Genomic DNA, 17,568 nt, shown 5'->3' on the forward strand with positions numbered 1-17,568 from the left:
GAATCTCATTTCAGTTAGTCTTAGTCATCTTACCAACAGATCATTTCAGTTATCTGCATCACAGGAAACATCTGTCCAGTTTTATACCTGCAGTAACAGAAGTTTTTTGCAATCTGCCTCTTTAAAACATCCTGATAACACAGACTATAACATGGTCACTAGTACTAGAATTATTAATGAGTGACTCTTCTACAGAGAACAATGGGAATTTAATGGCTACTTGTTTTTAAAGTTAAAATGATTCAGATCTTTAGCTATTTAAGGGTGATTAAAAAACACACATGTAAAAAGAACTACATGATTTGAAGATCCATCAGTGGTCCAGATTAACCAAACCCATTATTTTGATTATTTGAGGCCCAAAACAATTCAAGAGCTGCCTTCTGATTTTTAATTGTTTTCTCAAAACCAATCTTGCAATAATACAACATGCACATTCAGGGTATGAATAATGTGTACATTTAGGCAGGACTAAGTTCAGCAAAACTAAACTAATGAGCAGTAGCCACTTCATCCTCATTAAGGTTGCAGTGGGTCCAGAGCTTATCCCAGGAACGCTGGGCACGAGGTGGGATTTCACCCTGAACTGGACACCAGTCCATCGCAGGGCAGCTTGTGTAATAGAACTCGAATTTTGTTATTGACAAAATGTAATTTTCACCAAAATTATTGTTGAAGTACCCTACTGTAAAAAGGTATTTTTGTAAAACATTATAGAGAGTTTTTTTTTTTATTACTCATATACTGACGTCACTGCAGACAAGTATGCCCATCAACTCTCCTTCCATACCTCTGTTAGATGAGCAAGAGCTCTAAGATGGACAGTATGTAGTTCTCCTATGCTATTTAATTTTTTGTAGACTATGTTGAGATGCAAATATACTACACTTGTAGCACACATAAATGTATATTGGGACATTTACTGAGTAGTTTCAGCTTATAACCATAACTTGGAATGAAATTATCACGCCACATTGTGCTGTAGCTGCATTGTAGCTGTTGTTACATGTTTTGTAAGCGTAGATACTGGGCGTTTAGCCAAAAAGTTATGACACAATCACTACAAAGATGCTAAAACTGATTGATTGCTCATCATGGGTGGGGATTCTAATGCTGTTGGGGATCCATTTCTCAACAAATCAAACATCCTGATATCTAAAGAACAAGGGCTGGCAACAAGTATTCTGCAATCCTGTGTCAGGTGGCAGAGACGGTGACAGTTGCAGGTTAAGAGTCATTATTGTGAACCAGGCAAACAAATCCCAAATGTTAAGCAGAATCAAAGTCAGAGTATAGGCAGAAGTCAAGTGATTTTCAAATGGAGTTAACTGAGCAAAAGACAAAGACATAAATCAAATAACCAGAATCATAACCATAACCATGAAAACTAGAGCAGACTAGCAAGTCTTGGTATGAGAGGTACAGGACACTGAGCATATACTTGACAAAGTGCAAAGCTGAAGTGAGTCCTTAAATACTGTGGAGAGTGATTGAGTAATTGAGTCCAGGTGTGTGCAATAAGAATGAAGGTGAATATGAGAGAGTTCATGATGCCTTTTGGGTGTTGTAGTCTTCGGCGGCCATGTTTGTAGGCCGCTCTGAGCTCAGTGAATTGTAGTCGGTGGCCATGCTTTTAGGCCGCTCTGTTTTATTGTGAGCATTTTGCAGACATTTCTGTCATTTAAACTGCAGATGATGAAGTTACTAATAATCCCAAACTAATAAATCATAAATCAAGTCTGAGAGCACTAGTGAAAATGCTTCTATTTTGCATTCTTTTCTAATTTACTTACAATTTAATTACAAATTATATTATTACAACTTATATAAAACAACTTGAATGAAAAGTAGAAAATTCGAAATATTTACATGAATTTCAGAGCTTCTTAGTATTTTGTACATCCTCTTTTTGCTTTGATGACAGTGTGCATTCGTGCTGGCGTGGATATACAGTATATATATACACACACATACATACAATTTTTTTACGCATAAATAAATAAACGCATAAATGCACAAATAACATGACTCAGCATATTAAACCACCCTGACATCGCAGAGGGATAACCAGGGAAGCTGTCCCAGGCTCTGGCTAGGTGACGTATCAGAAATGTAGGCCTACGCTGCATTTGTTCATTAGATAAGTGAATATTTCCACTATGTTTTTAAAAAGGTTTGGTCTTCATTTTCCCGGTAAGAGCTTCTACAAGCTGTCTACAATAATCAGACATTTTCTCATAAATAGGGAGTCTCTGGCTATTAGTTAGTTTTAATCAAATAAATCAAGCACACAAAAAGAAAAAGGAAGAAGGACTGGTTAACTCAAGGAAGTGAGTGCATGGCAAAGTTCTTAAAGCAATATTAAATATCTCATAAGAATTGTAGTTTTGCCTCACATTATACTTTTCCTCTTTAATCCACGCAGTCTGAATATACAGCAACAGTAACTCTGAAAATGTTAAATCATTTCATGGAAATGTCCAAAAATTTCCACATCATGTCCAAACATTTCCAACTCAACATTCACCATTTGTCAGCCTTAATATTACCGTGTCCTTGGCCTTGCATCTTAAAGGAAAATTTTGTGTATGAAATAATCATTCACTCAGTAAGTTCAGATGATTGTTATTTTTCTTTGGGAAGAGGAAGCTTTTATCACTGACACTACACTATATAAGCATCATCACTTCCCTCAGTGTGTTACATCAAGCAAGAAGAGACTCCTGATTAGACGTAAGTGGAATTTTGGTGAGGTATAAAATATTAAATTCTTATTTAATTAACACAAGTCATGTTTTTCTTGAAGTGCATGAACTATGGCTCATCAGACTGACGTGGTGTTACTTCTTATTCTCGCCATAGCAGCAACAGCCTTTGGTAAGATTCTTAGCTCAAAAATTCAAAAATTCCTCTAAAGTGATATTACTATTAGAATGTGTGAAATTACAGCTCTTTGATTTTATTTTTGTACATTTTTTTAAATCACATTATTAGTGAAAATATGACTTGCTTGTTATCATGTAATTGTATCCAAATTGCTGTGATCTCATTATGCTTTTTGAACATCAAAATCTGCCAACTGTATGTTTAAGAAATGTAGACAGTATAATTTCCCAAAAATTATGATCTTTTCCCATTTCTCCTTTTAAGCTAATGTGGTGAAACCTCTGACAGGTAAAATTAAAATTAAAGGCTTGATAATCATCAGTAGATTAGTCATTGTGACCACCAGCACTAACATTTCTCTGTCTTTTTCTGGTTTCTAGCTGCTGATTTTGATAAGATTGTGCAAGGTAATTAAAATTAAAATACCTTAAAATACCTTAATATTACAATTTTTACTTTTTTTTATTCCGCCTCACTGAGGTGATATGATGGTTATTTTTTTAATAAGGTATGACAACAAATATATGTTGGTACCACATGTTAATACACTATATGGCAAAAAGTTTATGGACACCTGACCATCACACCCCTATGTGGTTCTTCCCCAAACTGTTTCCACAAAGTTGGAAGCACACAATTGTATAGAATGTCTTTGTATGCTGTAGCATTTATATTTCCCTTCACTGGAACTAAGAGGCCTAAACCTGTTCCAGCATGACAATGCCCTTGTGCACAAAGTGAGCTCCATGAAGACAGTAAAGTAGTAAAAATTCAAGTGGCCTGCAGAGAACCCTGACCTCAACACCACTGAACACCTTTGGGATGAACTGGAACACTGACTGCACCCCAAGGCCTCCTCACCCAACATCAGTGCCTGACCTCACTAATCCTCTTGTGGCTAAATGGACAAATCCCCACAGACACTCTCCAAAATCCAGTGGAAAGCCTTCCCAGAAGAGTGAAGGTTATTATAACAGCAAAGGGGGAATAAATCTGGAATGGGATGTTAAACATGCAGATGGGTGTGATCGTCAGGTGTCCACAAACCTTTGGCCATATAGTGTATAATCTGGCCACAAGTTGATATATTGAGTCCAAGAATTAATATGTCAAGGTCTCATACTAAACATCTCATGGCCATAAGTTACTTTGATGATATACACAATACCAAACTTGATCTTACGATTCAATATGTTGTGTGAACCTCATATTTAATAATTGGCCTCCAGTTAATTATTTGGCAGAAGGAGCAAAAAAATTCTATTCATTTTAAGAATGCCCCATTAAAGAGGCATGGGCTAATGGTGGATATACTTCACAATGCCAGTCACTCCCTAATACTTCATTTCAAGAAGTAAAGTGTATCATTTGTCATTTCTATGCTTAGCATCACTGCAGCCACAATATTCTAATTCACTTGTTTACTCTGTCTTTGTGTCTCAATCATTTTAAAATACAATAGATGCCATTAGATAAATAAATTGTGGCCAAGAAATAAACCTCCAGAAACATGTGACCTCAATATTTTAATTCATGGCCACACCTTATTAAAAAAATAACCACAGCAGCTGTGTCTATTTATTTAAGTAAGTTATTTTTTTTATTTTTTGTTTTTTATTATCAAAGAGTCAGCTGGACGCCGTCAAGCAAAAAGCAGGTGTTTCGGATGCTGTCCATTTGGCTGGGTGTTCTATGGTGGAAGTTGCTTCACGTATCAGGCCTCCAGCATGGACTGGATATCAGCTGAGGTTCAATTAAATTTATTTCAACTGTATTTACATTTGCTGTCTTTATCCCAAAGTGAGCAGTGTTATGAAAATCTTTGATTAGCACATCGATGAGAGTGGGAATCGGCTATGAACAGTCATAGTTCAGGACAGAGAGACTTAATTATTTTATAGAACATGGAAATTGAAATGGACACTTGGTCTTAGATATAGAACACAATAAATCATTTAGTTTGGCAACTTACTATATGCTCTTTTTATTGTTTTGTTTTGTTTTTGTTTTTTTAAATTATACTCTCTCACTTTCAGTATCCACTTTTTTAGATCTTTTAGCTTATTTTACTAGACACTTGAATTTAATGGGTTTAATCCAAACCTTTTAAAAACAAATAAACTTATAAATAACGACAATTTTTAACTGTGAGTAGGAATAAAAAGCTGTATAGCTTTAACATTATTGTACATTTAACATTATTGTACATTTAGATAATTAACTCTTTATCTATATTTTGTGGGGTCAGCTGATTTTTTTTTTAAAATAAGATAACACTTTATTGATCCCAAGGGGAAATTAGAGCGTTTCAGCAGCATACATAAATGACAAGGCAAAAAATACACATAAGAAATAAGTTAAGAATAAAATAAAGATAAAAGAAGATAAAATAAATATTGAAATGGTAAAAAATAAATAAAATGTAAAAGTAAAACTATATATATATATATATATATATATATATATATGCCTAGCATAGATATAATATATATAGTAAACCTATATAGTATATTTCATCTACAGCCATGCTAAGGTGCAAGAATATATTGTCTTGCAGTTCTATACAGTGTTATAGTTATTTATAGTTATCCACAGATGAGGTAGTTAAAGTTGCCATATTGTGTCCAGGGCAGATAATGCATAAATGTATACTGATGCATGAATTAAAAAATGGATTAAAGTGCAGAGTTGTACAGTCTGATAGCTGCAGGGAGAAATGACCTACGAAAGTGTTCCTTCCTGCAGCGGGGCAGGAGCACTCTGCTGCTCAGTGTACTTCTCTGCCCCTGTAGTGTTTTATGGAGTGGATTGGAGAGATTCTTCATGATCAGTAACAACTTTGCCAGCATCCTCCTCTTGCCACCATCTCCAATGTATCCAGTTTAGCCCCCAGGAGCTAGCCTTACTAATGTTCTTGTTCAGTCTGTCAGTGTCCTTCGCTGAAATGCTGCTGCCCCAGAACACAGCATCATATAAGATGGCTCTGGACACCATCGACTCATACTGTAGAAAGTTCTCAGTAGCCGGTCATTCAGAAAAAAGGACCTCAGCCTCCTCAGGAAGTAGAGTTGGCTCTGGCCCTTCTTGTACAGCCTGTCCACGTTCACTTCCCAGCCCAACTTGTCACACAAATAGACACCCAGGTACATGTAGGAGTTACCTCGATGTTCTCAGCCTGGATGGTGACAGGAGCTGGAGGAGACTTCATCCCCCGGGAATCCACTATGAGCTCCTTTCTCTTCCTGGAGTTTATTTGGAGATGGTTGTGCTGACACGAGATCCACAAAGCTGTTCACCAGGATCCTGTACTCCTCCTCCCTCCCCTCAATAATAGACAACACAGTAACTGTCATCTGAGAACTTTTGTAGATGACACGTCTCAGAATTATACCTGAAATCGGAGGTGTGAAAAGTGAAAAAGGGTACTGATCATGTTTACAATCCACTCTGACACACAGTTCTATAGCCGCACATATTGGGGCCTGCCAGGTAAGGGTTTTTATTTGTTTCAGTTAAAGGGATAAAATTAAAATTTCTTATGAAAATAATGTAATATAGGGCAATAATATAATAATATATTGATCATCCAGTGACCCTGAATGTTTGCATAGGCTTCTCCGATTTCCTCCCACCACCTAAAAACATGTTGGTAGTTGTACTGACTACACTACATTGCTCCTATGTGTGAATGAGTGTGTGTGTGTCTGTGTGTGTGTGTGTGTGTGTGTGAATGTGTGTTAATGATGCACTGCAGTGGCCTGGTGTCCCATTCAGAATGCATTCCTGCTTTTTGTCCAGTGCTCCCAGGATCCACAACGACCCTGACCAGGATCACACAGTGATGAATGAATCGATGATTTACTGAACATACAGTGCCAAGGAGGCTTTGCTTTAAAACAATGTGCAAAATTCTACATTATAAATAATTATACATTACTTTTTTCCTTTTCTAGAAATACTGTCTGAATCTCAATGCACACTTGGTCTCAATGCGCAACGAAAATGAATATCAGCTGGTTAAGGCTCTTATCCGTGCTCATGACCCCCAAGAGAAGCCAACATGGATCGGCCTCAGTGGCTGTCAGAAGGTTAGCTAATAATAAAATACTGAGTCAGATATGTGACAGCAGGAAATCCTATAACTGTATAGTGCATGATTTATTGACTTGAACATTGTCAGATGATCAAACACTCAAAATTTTATTTAAATATTACAGCCTGTAATGACTGTCTGCTGTTAATTGTTTCAGAGAAATAACTGGTTATGGTCTGATGGCACCAAATTGACTTTCACCAAGTGGAATCCAACTGAACCAAATTTTAAAAATGAAGAATGCTGTGTGCTTATAAACTTCGACGGTAAGTAATTCCTTCTTCTTATGAAGCTGTAGAACTTCTTACATAGATATATTGTGTTTAATTCAAGTGTCATGGCATGGTTAAATCATATTTTTTTATTTTATTCTGTTTTTGCAGGCAGGAAGGACTGGGTCGATGCTCCATGTGAATGGACATATCACTTTGTGTGTGCCACGAAGCCTATCTGAAATGTCAGAAATTTTTACCTTGTCAATGATGCATTTATAAAAAACTCACTTTGGCAACTTGCCATAATTTGAGCAATAAAAAAACTACACTTTGGTGTTAATGAAATTAATTCATTAAAAAAAAAAAATCATTTAGCACTCTAAAGGCTTTGCAGTTTGTCCCTTTGGGGATCTCTTGCATTTTCTATGTAGAATCACAGAACAAACAGGACACTGAGGGGTCTGTGAAGCATTATATTTATTTATATTTATATACTCAGATCTGTACTGAAGTGTTTGTGAAATTTACTTTACAGTAAAGGGTCTGCAAAAATTACCTACGTAACAAAAACGTTAGGTCTGTACTACATGCAGACGTGTGAGATACACTGATCTCCTAGTTACAGTTCTCTCATTAATGTTAACATGGCTAAAATAAATGATAGCTAGCAGGAAAGTAATCTTAGTAAAACTTTCTTTATTATAGTAATAATAATAAATAATAATAGGAATGATATATATAGTAATGACAAAAACAGCACACATATCCTTTTGACAAATGCCTTGCATTGAAGCTAAGAACTGATTCATGATTCAATTTGCCAGCTGTGTGAAATTTTATTCAAAAATTATAGCTTATTTTCATGCTGTTGTAACTGTCCACTATTTACACTTTCAGCATTATTGTTGGATTTGGTAGGTAGAATAAGTGTAACAAAAGCCTCTTACTGTATGTTGTGTGTTGTACTAGTATGTTAATACTTATTACCTTTTGAAATAAATCTGTCCATAGTCCAGACAAAAATGCATACACAACGAAAAAATAAATGATAGCTAGTGAGTACTTTCCACTTTACATGCCATTAATAAATGCATACACTTCTAGTACTTCAGTTTATAACTGATTGCACTATAAACAAGAGAAAAGTTGTAAAGTCAGACAACAGGCGTTTCACTTGTGTGTATAGTTAATCATTACAATACAGTATAAAGGTCCATGATGAACCTTATGAGATGCTCAGTACAGTACATAATCATAAGAGGAAATGTATTTTTAAAAAACCTATGGCATGGTAATATAGGCAGATAAGACTGATATGAAGAGTCAGTTGAAGTGTAGATTTCCTTTATGGTTGATAAGAGTAGCAGTCTGAATGTTTGTCTTGGCCAGTGAGACTTTATTAGCAGCATCCTGCCTGAAATTATTGATAGAGGACAATGGTACTGTCTGATGATATTTGCTTTCCTTCTGATAATGTACAGGTTAGATAGCTTGTATTGGGTGGTGCCAGATATTTTACTTCTGGTTTAGAGGTAACATTGCCAAAATAATGAGTGTGAATGTTTTTAAAGCCCATGGTACAAATCCATATCTTGGGTTGAAACACTCAGATATTATTATTCCAAACAAATCCAAAAAATGGATAAACTAGAACTAGAAATCAAAGACCAAAGATGGAAATATTACAGTGCCTTGCATAAGTATTTAGCACCTTTAACTTTTTCCACATGGAATTGAAATGGACATAATTGGGATTTTTGCCATTTCATTTAGACAATATGTGTAACAAGGACTCAAGAAATTTCCCCTTCCCTGTCAGCAGATGCTGTACTCCTGACTTCTAGCGTGATCTCTGACACTCACGCTCACTATTAGGTCACTTCCTGGCTCTTTGATCATGGACTTACTGATTCCTAGTGTTTTGTTTAAGTTCTGAGCTGTGCTTTATCTTCTGTATGGTTCATGACCCTGACTATCATGGTATTCTGTCTCTTGGATGAAGGGTTGAAGGGTTCATATCTACCTGGGGCAGAAAAAAAAACAGAAGAGCAGAAAAAAAACAAGACCCTGGTAAGTACTTAATACTAATTAATTGGATTTATTCCGTTTTGTCTGCTTTCTTAGTTAGTGGCTAATGACCTAAATAGGTAGTATTTAGTGTAAGGGGTGTTAGGCTAACACATATGTTATGTTGATAGCTCATAATTACTAGTTATAACAACAATAGCCTCTTGACTTTAATCACAGCTCAGAGGGTCAAAACATCAATCACCTACAGGTCTTTTCAGAACTATAGCAACTCAGATGATGATACCCAACCATGAAATGATTTTCTTCAGTTCAAAACTTTCACCAAGCTAGACCTAATGGTCATATTCTAGGTGCTCTAAGAAAATATATGTTGGGCTGTTGTCAGCAATAGAACCAACTGAAAGTGATGCAGGTGCATTTTTAAGATCACATCCTTCCAAGTTAATCAAATACTCCATGTTTCTTCATGTGCTTGATCAGAATTGTTATGTTTTAAAGCCTGCTACCCTGCATAGCTCACTATCCTGCACAGTTTATAAGCTGGAGCTGCCGACAATGTAGCTCATCAACCATCTGAAACTATCATTGTCAAAATGTGGGCCTATCCATTGTGTGCATCTCATCAGATTAATTTCCCATTTATTTTTTTTTTAATGGGTTGTTCTGCTGCATTGCACAACTACTGAAACATTGTGGCTAATTGTTCTCATATACTATAGGGAGTCTCTGGGTATTAGTTTCTTTTAAATCCTGCAAGTTTTTCTAAGATGTCGCATAAGTCAGGCACACAAAAAAGGAAAAAGAAAAAGGGAAGAAGAACTGGTTAACTTGAGGGATGTATGGCTAAGTTATTAAAGCAATATTGAATATGAAATTAGAATGAGTTATAGTTTATTTATGCATTACAGCCTTTTACATTTCCCAAGTTGTGTATGTGTGTGTTTTATTGGGGGCCCTTTTTAAATCGTTTGTTCCCTGCCCAGGGAATATACTCAGCAGATATGAGTTATAAGAAAATTTTGCAGATTTTAAAAAAATATTCTAGTATGATGAGAAAAGTATCTATAGTTTTAGTTTTTCATGTTATTCTTTTCCTCTTTAATTCATGCAGTCTGAATATAGAGCAACAGTAACACTTTATGTGTTAAATCATTTACATATCCAAACATTTCCAACTCAACATACCATCTGTCATAATATTACTATGTCCTTGGACCTGCATCTTCAAGGAACATTTTATATATGAAATAATCATTAACTCAAGTTCAAATGACTTATTTTCCTTTACAAAAGGGGAGGTTTCCATCACCGTCACTATATAAGCATCACAACTTACCTCAGTGTGTTACATCAAGTAAGAAGAGACTCCTGATTAGATGTAAGTGGATGTTTTTTTTGTGTGTGTGTGTGTGTGTGTGTGCGCGTGTGCATTGTATTAAAAAATTATGCTGTAACTTCTTAATTTCTTGCAGTGCATGAACTATGGCTCGTCAGACTGAAGTGGTGTTACTTCTTATTCTCGCCACAGCAGCAACAGCTTGGGGTAAGAATCTTAGCTCTATTAAGTAGGATACTTATCACTCAAAATAACACAGTTGTAGGAGCATGGGTACTTCAGAAACTATTTAATATTATAGTTATTATACAGTAGCAGTTTGATTATTCCACTTTTGTAGTGTTTTTGCACATTTGAAAAGCTTTTATTAAAAACATGACTTGCTTGTGATATCTTGTGATTTTAGCCAAATTGCTGTGATCTCTAAATGTTCTTGACCATGAAAATCTGCCTTCTGTATGTCTAAAAAATATGTATGCTGATCTTTACCATTTTTTCTCCCTTTAAGGTACTACAGTGATGACTCTCTCGGGTAAAATTAAGTAAAATTACACACATGAATAGATTCAAAAATAGTCTTAGCAACCACCAGTACTAATTTTTCTCTGTCTTTTTCTGTTTTCTAGATGCTGATTTTGATAAGATCGTACAGGGTTAGTTAAAAAAAAAAAAAACTGCACAGATGAAGAACATGATCATAATATTCCTTCATTAGTACTGTATTTACTGACTTTTTAAAATCTAGATTGTTACAGAACTTAAACATACCAGAGCCAATGAGGTGACATGGTAGTCATTTTTTTAATAAGGCATGACCACAGTTCATATACTGATGCCACAAGTTAATATATGAGGTCAGTTTGCTGCTATATGAGAAGCCAAAGTCATGGCCACTAACTGTATAACTTGAGCTCATGTGATAATATGTTGTGAGAACAACATCCTTAACAATTGACCTCCAGTTAATTATTTGGTGGAAAAGTCTGTAAGAATGTGAGAATACACACTAAGCTGATGTGGTAAGTAAAGTGTATTATCATCGGTAATTTTCATGATTATAGTTCCTTTTGTCAAAATGTCAAAATTTAATTTAACCAATTACTGTCTTAGTCATTTTAAAATTCTGTAGTTGTCATAAGTTAAGTACTTTGTAGCTAATACATGAATCTCTAGAAGCTTAACTATTGGCCTTATATTAATGTCTGGCCATTCCTTATTAAAAATTATGTCACTATGTCATTTCAGAGGCACCATATAAATAAGCTACTGTTCTTGAAGGGTTTGTTTGTTTGTTTGTTTTTACTTTTTTGTTTTTATTTTCTTACCAATGAGTCAGAAGCCAAACACCGGGAAGTAAATGACAGATGTTCCAGATGTTGTCCATCTGGCTGGGTGCAACATGACGGACGCTGCTTCATCTATCAGGCCACCAACTTGATCTGGGCTTCTGCTGAGGTTCAATTCAATTCATTTCATCTTTATTCACTTTTGTTGTTTTTATAAAAGAGTGCAGTGTGATTATATGCTTACTTATTAACAGCAGTGGTGCAATGGATATTAACTATACAGATGTGATATAATATGCGATTAGCAATAAGCTGTAGATTAGCAATCAGTAACAGCACAGAACAGAAAGATTAAAATCTTTTATTGTACATGAGTTTTAATTTGGCCAATTAATCCTAAATGTTCAACCCAATGAATCAGTAAGTAAGGCAGCCTATTTCGTCTTAAAGAAAAAGTCAAACTATAGATAGATGTTACAAATATGTAATCACATGCACATAAAATATACAGAAAGAGTTATCAATTTTTGTTGCCACTTACAGCTACACCTATATTATATGGTTTTGAACAGGACTGCAAACAATGTTTATATTATACTCCAAATGTAGTTACATTGGTTTTAGAACCATGGTTCTCAAACTGGGGTTCAGGAACCACCAGGGATCTGGCTTATACACTTCTTGTCCTTATTAGCCATTTTCACTGAATTGCATGGGTGTAACAGCAAAGCGTGAGCAGGAAGATGAGTATCCACATGCAAGAGATTTAATATAAACAGCATCCAATAGACAATGGGCATAAACAGAGAACAGTTCCAGGTCATACAGAATATAGGCAATGGGGCAAAAAATCACCGTGCCCCATTGCCTATATTCTGTATGACCAGGTAAAACAGAGATCCAGGGCAGACGAAGGCAAAGCAAAAGGGCTATCCATGGCAGAAAGCCAACAAAGGCAAAGCAAGGTCATACACAATACTGAGTGTATTGTTCATGTCGTTTATATATCCTGTGAATAGGCTATTGAAAACACCAATGAGTTAATGATTCAAAATTTTGGGGGGGCTGCGTGCTGAGGTATTGTTCTGGGCTGGTGTATCAGTGGCTTTAATAAAAACCTAAATAACTCAAAAACAAGCAATACTTCAAATGATGTCAATTTGGACTTAATGTGTGCTCTAAATGGACAGTTCAGGAATAGAAAGCTCTATGATTTTAAAATTATTGTACACTTAAATAACAAGCATTATAATACTTGAATTGTGTATTTTGACACTTACACTTTTAGACTTAAAGTAAATAGATAATTAAAATTATTTAGGAACAATATACAGTGTCACAGAGGCTTTTGCCTTAAAACAATAAGCAAAATTATGCACCATAATAACTGCAGTTAAAGAATGGGCAATGATGCCAAAGCTCTTTTTCTTTTTCTAGAAACACTGTCTGAGTCTCGGTGGACACTTGATCTCAATACACAGTGAAAATGATTACCGGCTGGCCAAGTCCATTATCCGTACATATGACCACGGGGAGAGTCCAACATGGATCGGCCTTTCTAGCTGTCAGCAGGTTTGCTAAGTATCAAACAAGATTTATCAAAATAACATAGACAGATAAAGGATCTCTCAAATTTTTATCAAATATTACAGCCTGTAATGGATTGTCCACTGTTCATCCTTTCAGAAAAATAAGTTTTTTTGGTCTGATGGCACCAAATTGACTTTCACCAAGTGGAACTCAAAAGAACCAAATCATCTACTTGGAGAGTGCTGTGTGCAAATGAACTATGGCAGTAAGCAGATCTAGAAACTTCTTTTGTGGCTGTATTTTGTTTAGAATCTTTTCTAAATTCAGCTTTGTTGTGTCCTTTTTGATGCAAAAGTCATTTTTAAATCTTTATTTTTTTCTGTGTCTGCAGAAACGAAGGACTGGAATGACATTAACTGTAAAAAGAAATGTCCCTTTGTGTGTGCCAGGAGGCTTAAATGAAATGCTCACAGCCTCACCTTACCTACTATTACACTAAGTTTTTCTTGTCACTGATGGATTTACAAAAACATCACTGTGCCAATTTAGTATAACTTGAGCAATAAAAAAAATCTTTAGATTTTGGTGTTCATGAAATTACTTCATAAATGGTTATCATTTTGAAATACACTCTCAATTCCATCAGCCCACCTTATAGGGCTTTTCAGTTTGTCCCTTTGGGAATCATAGAATCACAAAACAAATGGCTTCCTCTTCATTTGAAGTACAGAGTAGAATACTTTTAGAAATTTAGGGTAAAAAACCATCCAAAGGAACCCTTTCTTTTTTTAAATAGAACCTGGGTCTATACTACCAAAGTGTCTTGCTTATGGGATCTGGTTTGAGTTTGAACACTGCTGTGTGCACAACGTCCGAACAAAACCACCACACATTTTGATGTGATGTTGAAAATATCTCAGGTACAGAGTTGTGAATATTTCTTTCCCTCTTAGCTGTTCTAAAGGAAAATGAATCACGGTGTTTGACAGTTCTGTAGTTTAAGCCTCTATAATCAATGCATAGATGAAGAAAAATGCAGCTGCAACAGGGGATGTAAAGGGATATATGTATCCAAGCCCCTGACCTTATTAAATTTATTTTTCCATGACGTTAATTTTTAAAAAGTAATTGGGGAAAGAAAGTAGTACTTTGCAGTAGTGGCATGCCTGGTACCAATCCTATACCATGGTCCCAGGCTAGCATTTGATATTTTAATTGTGTTGCCAGTTTCTTGTCGAACAACGTTTAACAAGTATAGAATTTTGAGTGGCACAAGTGGATAAGTGTGTACATCTGTGTGTGTACACCTCACCTCCACCTTCACCTCCAGGACTTGATCATCATCAAAGGACAACCTCTAGAGTGTCATAAACTATAATTTGTTGAAACAGCAAATTGAATTGTGACCATTTACACAGTCTGATTTTAACTTTTGCAGTACCTTTTGGTTTTGTAACAAACCTGTAGTAGAAACATTCACAAAATTATGACCATCATTATCAAGTCACTAGTTGGTCCCTGGTGGTCTAGTGGCTAAGGGTCCTGTGCTCTCACCACTACAGCCCGGGTTTGATTCCTGGGTAGGGAACCAACTCAGCCACTAGGAATGTACTCTCAGTGCTGGTCCCAAGCCCAGATAGAATGGGAGGGTTGTGACAGGAAGGGCATTTGGTGTAAAACCTGTGCCAAATCAAACATGCTGACTAATAATCTGCCATGGGAGAAGCCGAAACAACAACATTATCCAGTCACCAGTTATGAAGTTGTCAGCAAACCTAGATCTCTTACTCACTCAGTGAAAATTATTTCTGACTCCAGGCAGCTTTTGAACTGCTTTTGAACTTCTGGCTGCTGATACTTGTATCCTGCCTTAATTACAAGCATGAAAAAAAATCCATTTTATTTCTTAGGACAGGTGTCTTCAAATAAAAAATTGAAGGTCCAGTTATATAAAGTTTCAGACAAAATGACTGAATGATGACAACAGCTACCTTTAGTGATTAGTTCAAGGCTATTAACTAGACAGCAATATTAAGTGGTTATGTTTTTTTTTTATAGTTGCACTTCATGTTACAACTTTTGACAGTCAGCATTAAACATTCTGTTTTTTTGGTTTTTTTTAAGCCATGTCATCATTTCATTAATCAGACCAAAAGTCATCAGCGGCACACAGGCAGTCCTGGGATTTGAGCAAACCTCAAAGGCTTAACCAGATAAGTCTGACAGCAGATATCCAAGAAGATTTAACTGAAAAGAATCATGATTATGCAGATAACTCTGTTAATTATAGTTAGGTTTGTCACAGTACTATGTTATATTGCACATAATGTATTTTTTTTTATTCTGTTTTATTCCCGGATTATTATCATTTAAGTACATTCAGTGTATTTCATGTGACTGGGAGTATGAAAAGTGTCTCATAAAGCAATATGGCAGAGTATACATATATATATTCAAAAAGTAGATCTAAATGTTTTTTAGATGTGGACAAATTAGTAGCCCAGGCAGCTGAAAAAGCAGATTATGTATTCAGGATTTCAACCACAAAGTGTTTTATGAAGGAATGGAAATTGGTCTTGACAGGTCAGTTATATATAAAACTGTTAGATAATACAAATAATTTGGAAGCTTTTACAATAAATCTGGCCTCATATTTGCTTTCTGATTGAGCTGGGTCGTGGTTTGGCTGTGATTCACACCACTGTGTGATGGTATCTGTGTTCCTTCTGACACTGTAGAGTTTAGATAGTTCAGACTGAGTGGGGTCAAACAAAAATTTGACAGAAAATTTTGATAAGGAGATTTATAACAACATAATAAGCTGTACTGTAACACGTAATTATCCAAGGCAATAAAATGAAAGTAAATAGATATTTTATTTAAGTAGCTCTAAAATTCATGGTCCAAATCTATGCCTGCGATTAATACAGACATGATTGTTATAATCAAATCCATAATCATGGCAGGGGTCTAGGGTCAAAACCTAGAAAATAGCTGGTGATTAAAGAACACAACTTGGAGATTAAAGAACTTTAAAAACAAGGAAACTAAGATATAATTATATTGATATTAATACGTCAAAGTCAGCATATATAATGATGGTTCAAACCTATGATGGGAAGCTTGGGGTGGATGGTATCCCAGAAGAAAGAGAATTTATCTTATCTATCAAGACAGTCAAGATCATATTATAGTCATTATGTTATATTACATATTACAGAGAGTGTTAATGGTGTGTAAAGGTGCAGCGAGATTCTAATTATTTAATTATATCTTAAATTGTTAATAATTTATTTATACATTTAAAGTATAACGAAATACATTTTGTAAATATTTGAATAGCAATTATTGAGTGTTGTTGGTATAAATAATTCAATGCAGCATGAATTTTATGAATTTATGTATTTACTTATAATGTTGCATGCAGACTTAAAATCTACAGTCACTTTCATCTATCAAACCAGCTCCACTGAGCTTTATTTGGTATAATACATTATAAATACATAGTTAAAAGTCACTGGGTAGAAATTTTATTTGGCCAGTAAAGTTCATCAGCAGTCATGAGAAAAAGAAAGTACACGCTCCTTTAATTCTGTAATGTTCCTTTAATGTTTTTATTTATCAGGGCCTAAATAACAATTGGGTGGTTTTCATCAACTTCTATAAACAAACAAATAATCTCAGGTTACATCAATAAAAAACACAACAGATTTCAATATCTAGTCATTTTTTTCCCTAAAATGTAAACCAACATTCAGAAAACAGATGGGAAAACAATAAGTACACCCTTCCTACTTACACAATCATTAAGAGAGTAATTAACAATCAGATTAGTCAATCATCAGGAAGTGTGACTACCTATATAAAAGCAGACGTTTTAGTAGTTTGGTGTTCTGGAGCACCAGGCGTGGAAATCAGCCATGACCTCAGAGAAGCAATTGTTGCTGCTTATCAATTTGGAAAGAGTTATAAGGCCATTTCCAAACAGTTTGAAAAACATCATTCTATAGTGAGAAGGATTGTTTACAAATAGAGAGCCTTCAACACAGTTGCCAATCTTCAGAGATTGGACATCCCAGCAAATTCTGTCCAAAAGCAGACCATTTAATGCTCAGAGATATAAAGAAAAAACCCAAGAGCCACATCATATGACCTACAGGCCTCTGTAAGCACATTTAATGTTTATGTTTG

The 17,568-nt window shown here is 35.3% G+C and overlaps 2 protein-coding genes across 3 annotated transcripts in view; both read left to right on the forward strand.

The window, feature by feature from the left end:
* Window positions 1-7,578, forward strand: part of LOC113547277 (lactose-binding lectin l-2) — a 35,048-nt gene extending 27,470 nt beyond the window's left edge. The window contains exons 1-8 of one of the 2 annotated variants that reach the window (XM_026947536.3): window positions 2,627-2,733; window positions 2,807-2,877; window positions 3,151-3,174; window positions 3,267-3,293; window positions 4,513-4,634; window positions 6,840-6,974; window positions 7,137-7,245; window positions 7,363-7,578. In XM_026947536.3, coding sequence (XP_026803337.1) covers window positions 2,817-2,877; window positions 3,151-3,174; window positions 3,267-3,293; window positions 4,513-4,634; window positions 6,840-6,974; window positions 7,137-7,245; window positions 7,363-7,433 — 549 coding nt within the window. In that variant the 5' untranslated portion in view covers window positions 2,627-2,733; window positions 2,807-2,816 and the 3' untranslated portion in view covers window positions 7,434-7,578. Of the gene's footprint in view, window positions 1-2,626; window positions 2,734-2,806; window positions 2,878-3,150; window positions 3,175-3,266; window positions 3,294-4,512; window positions 4,635-6,839; window positions 6,975-7,136; window positions 7,246-7,362 lie in introns of those variants that run through there. The other variant, XM_053233507.1, reaches the window with a different exon arrangement.
* Window positions 7,579-7,923: 345 nt separating this feature from the next.
* Window positions 7,924-13,957, forward strand: LOC113547278 (type-2 ice-structuring protein). Its single transcript, XM_026947537.3, has 9 exons — window positions 7,924-9,264; window positions 10,519-10,603; window positions 10,698-10,768; window positions 11,070-11,093; window positions 11,188-11,214; window positions 11,898-12,016; window positions 13,285-13,419; window positions 13,534-13,642; window positions 13,769-13,957. Exons 3-9 carry the CDS (start codon window positions 10,708-10,710, stop codon window positions 13,837-13,839), a joined length of 546 nt encoding a protein of 181 aa, XP_026803338.1. The 5' UTR covers window positions 7,924-9,264; window positions 10,519-10,603; window positions 10,698-10,707; the 3' UTR covers window positions 13,840-13,957.
* The last annotated feature ends 3,611 nt before the right edge of the window (window positions 13,958-17,568 follow it).

This window comes from Pangasianodon hypophthalmus, chromosome 4 (genome assembly GCF_027358585.1).
Source record: "Pangasianodon hypophthalmus isolate fPanHyp1 chromosome 4, fPanHyp1.pri, whole genome shotgun sequence".
In the NCBI taxonomy this organism is placed as follows: domain Eukaryota; kingdom Metazoa; phylum Chordata; class Actinopteri; order Siluriformes; family Pangasiidae; genus Pangasianodon; species Pangasianodon hypophthalmus.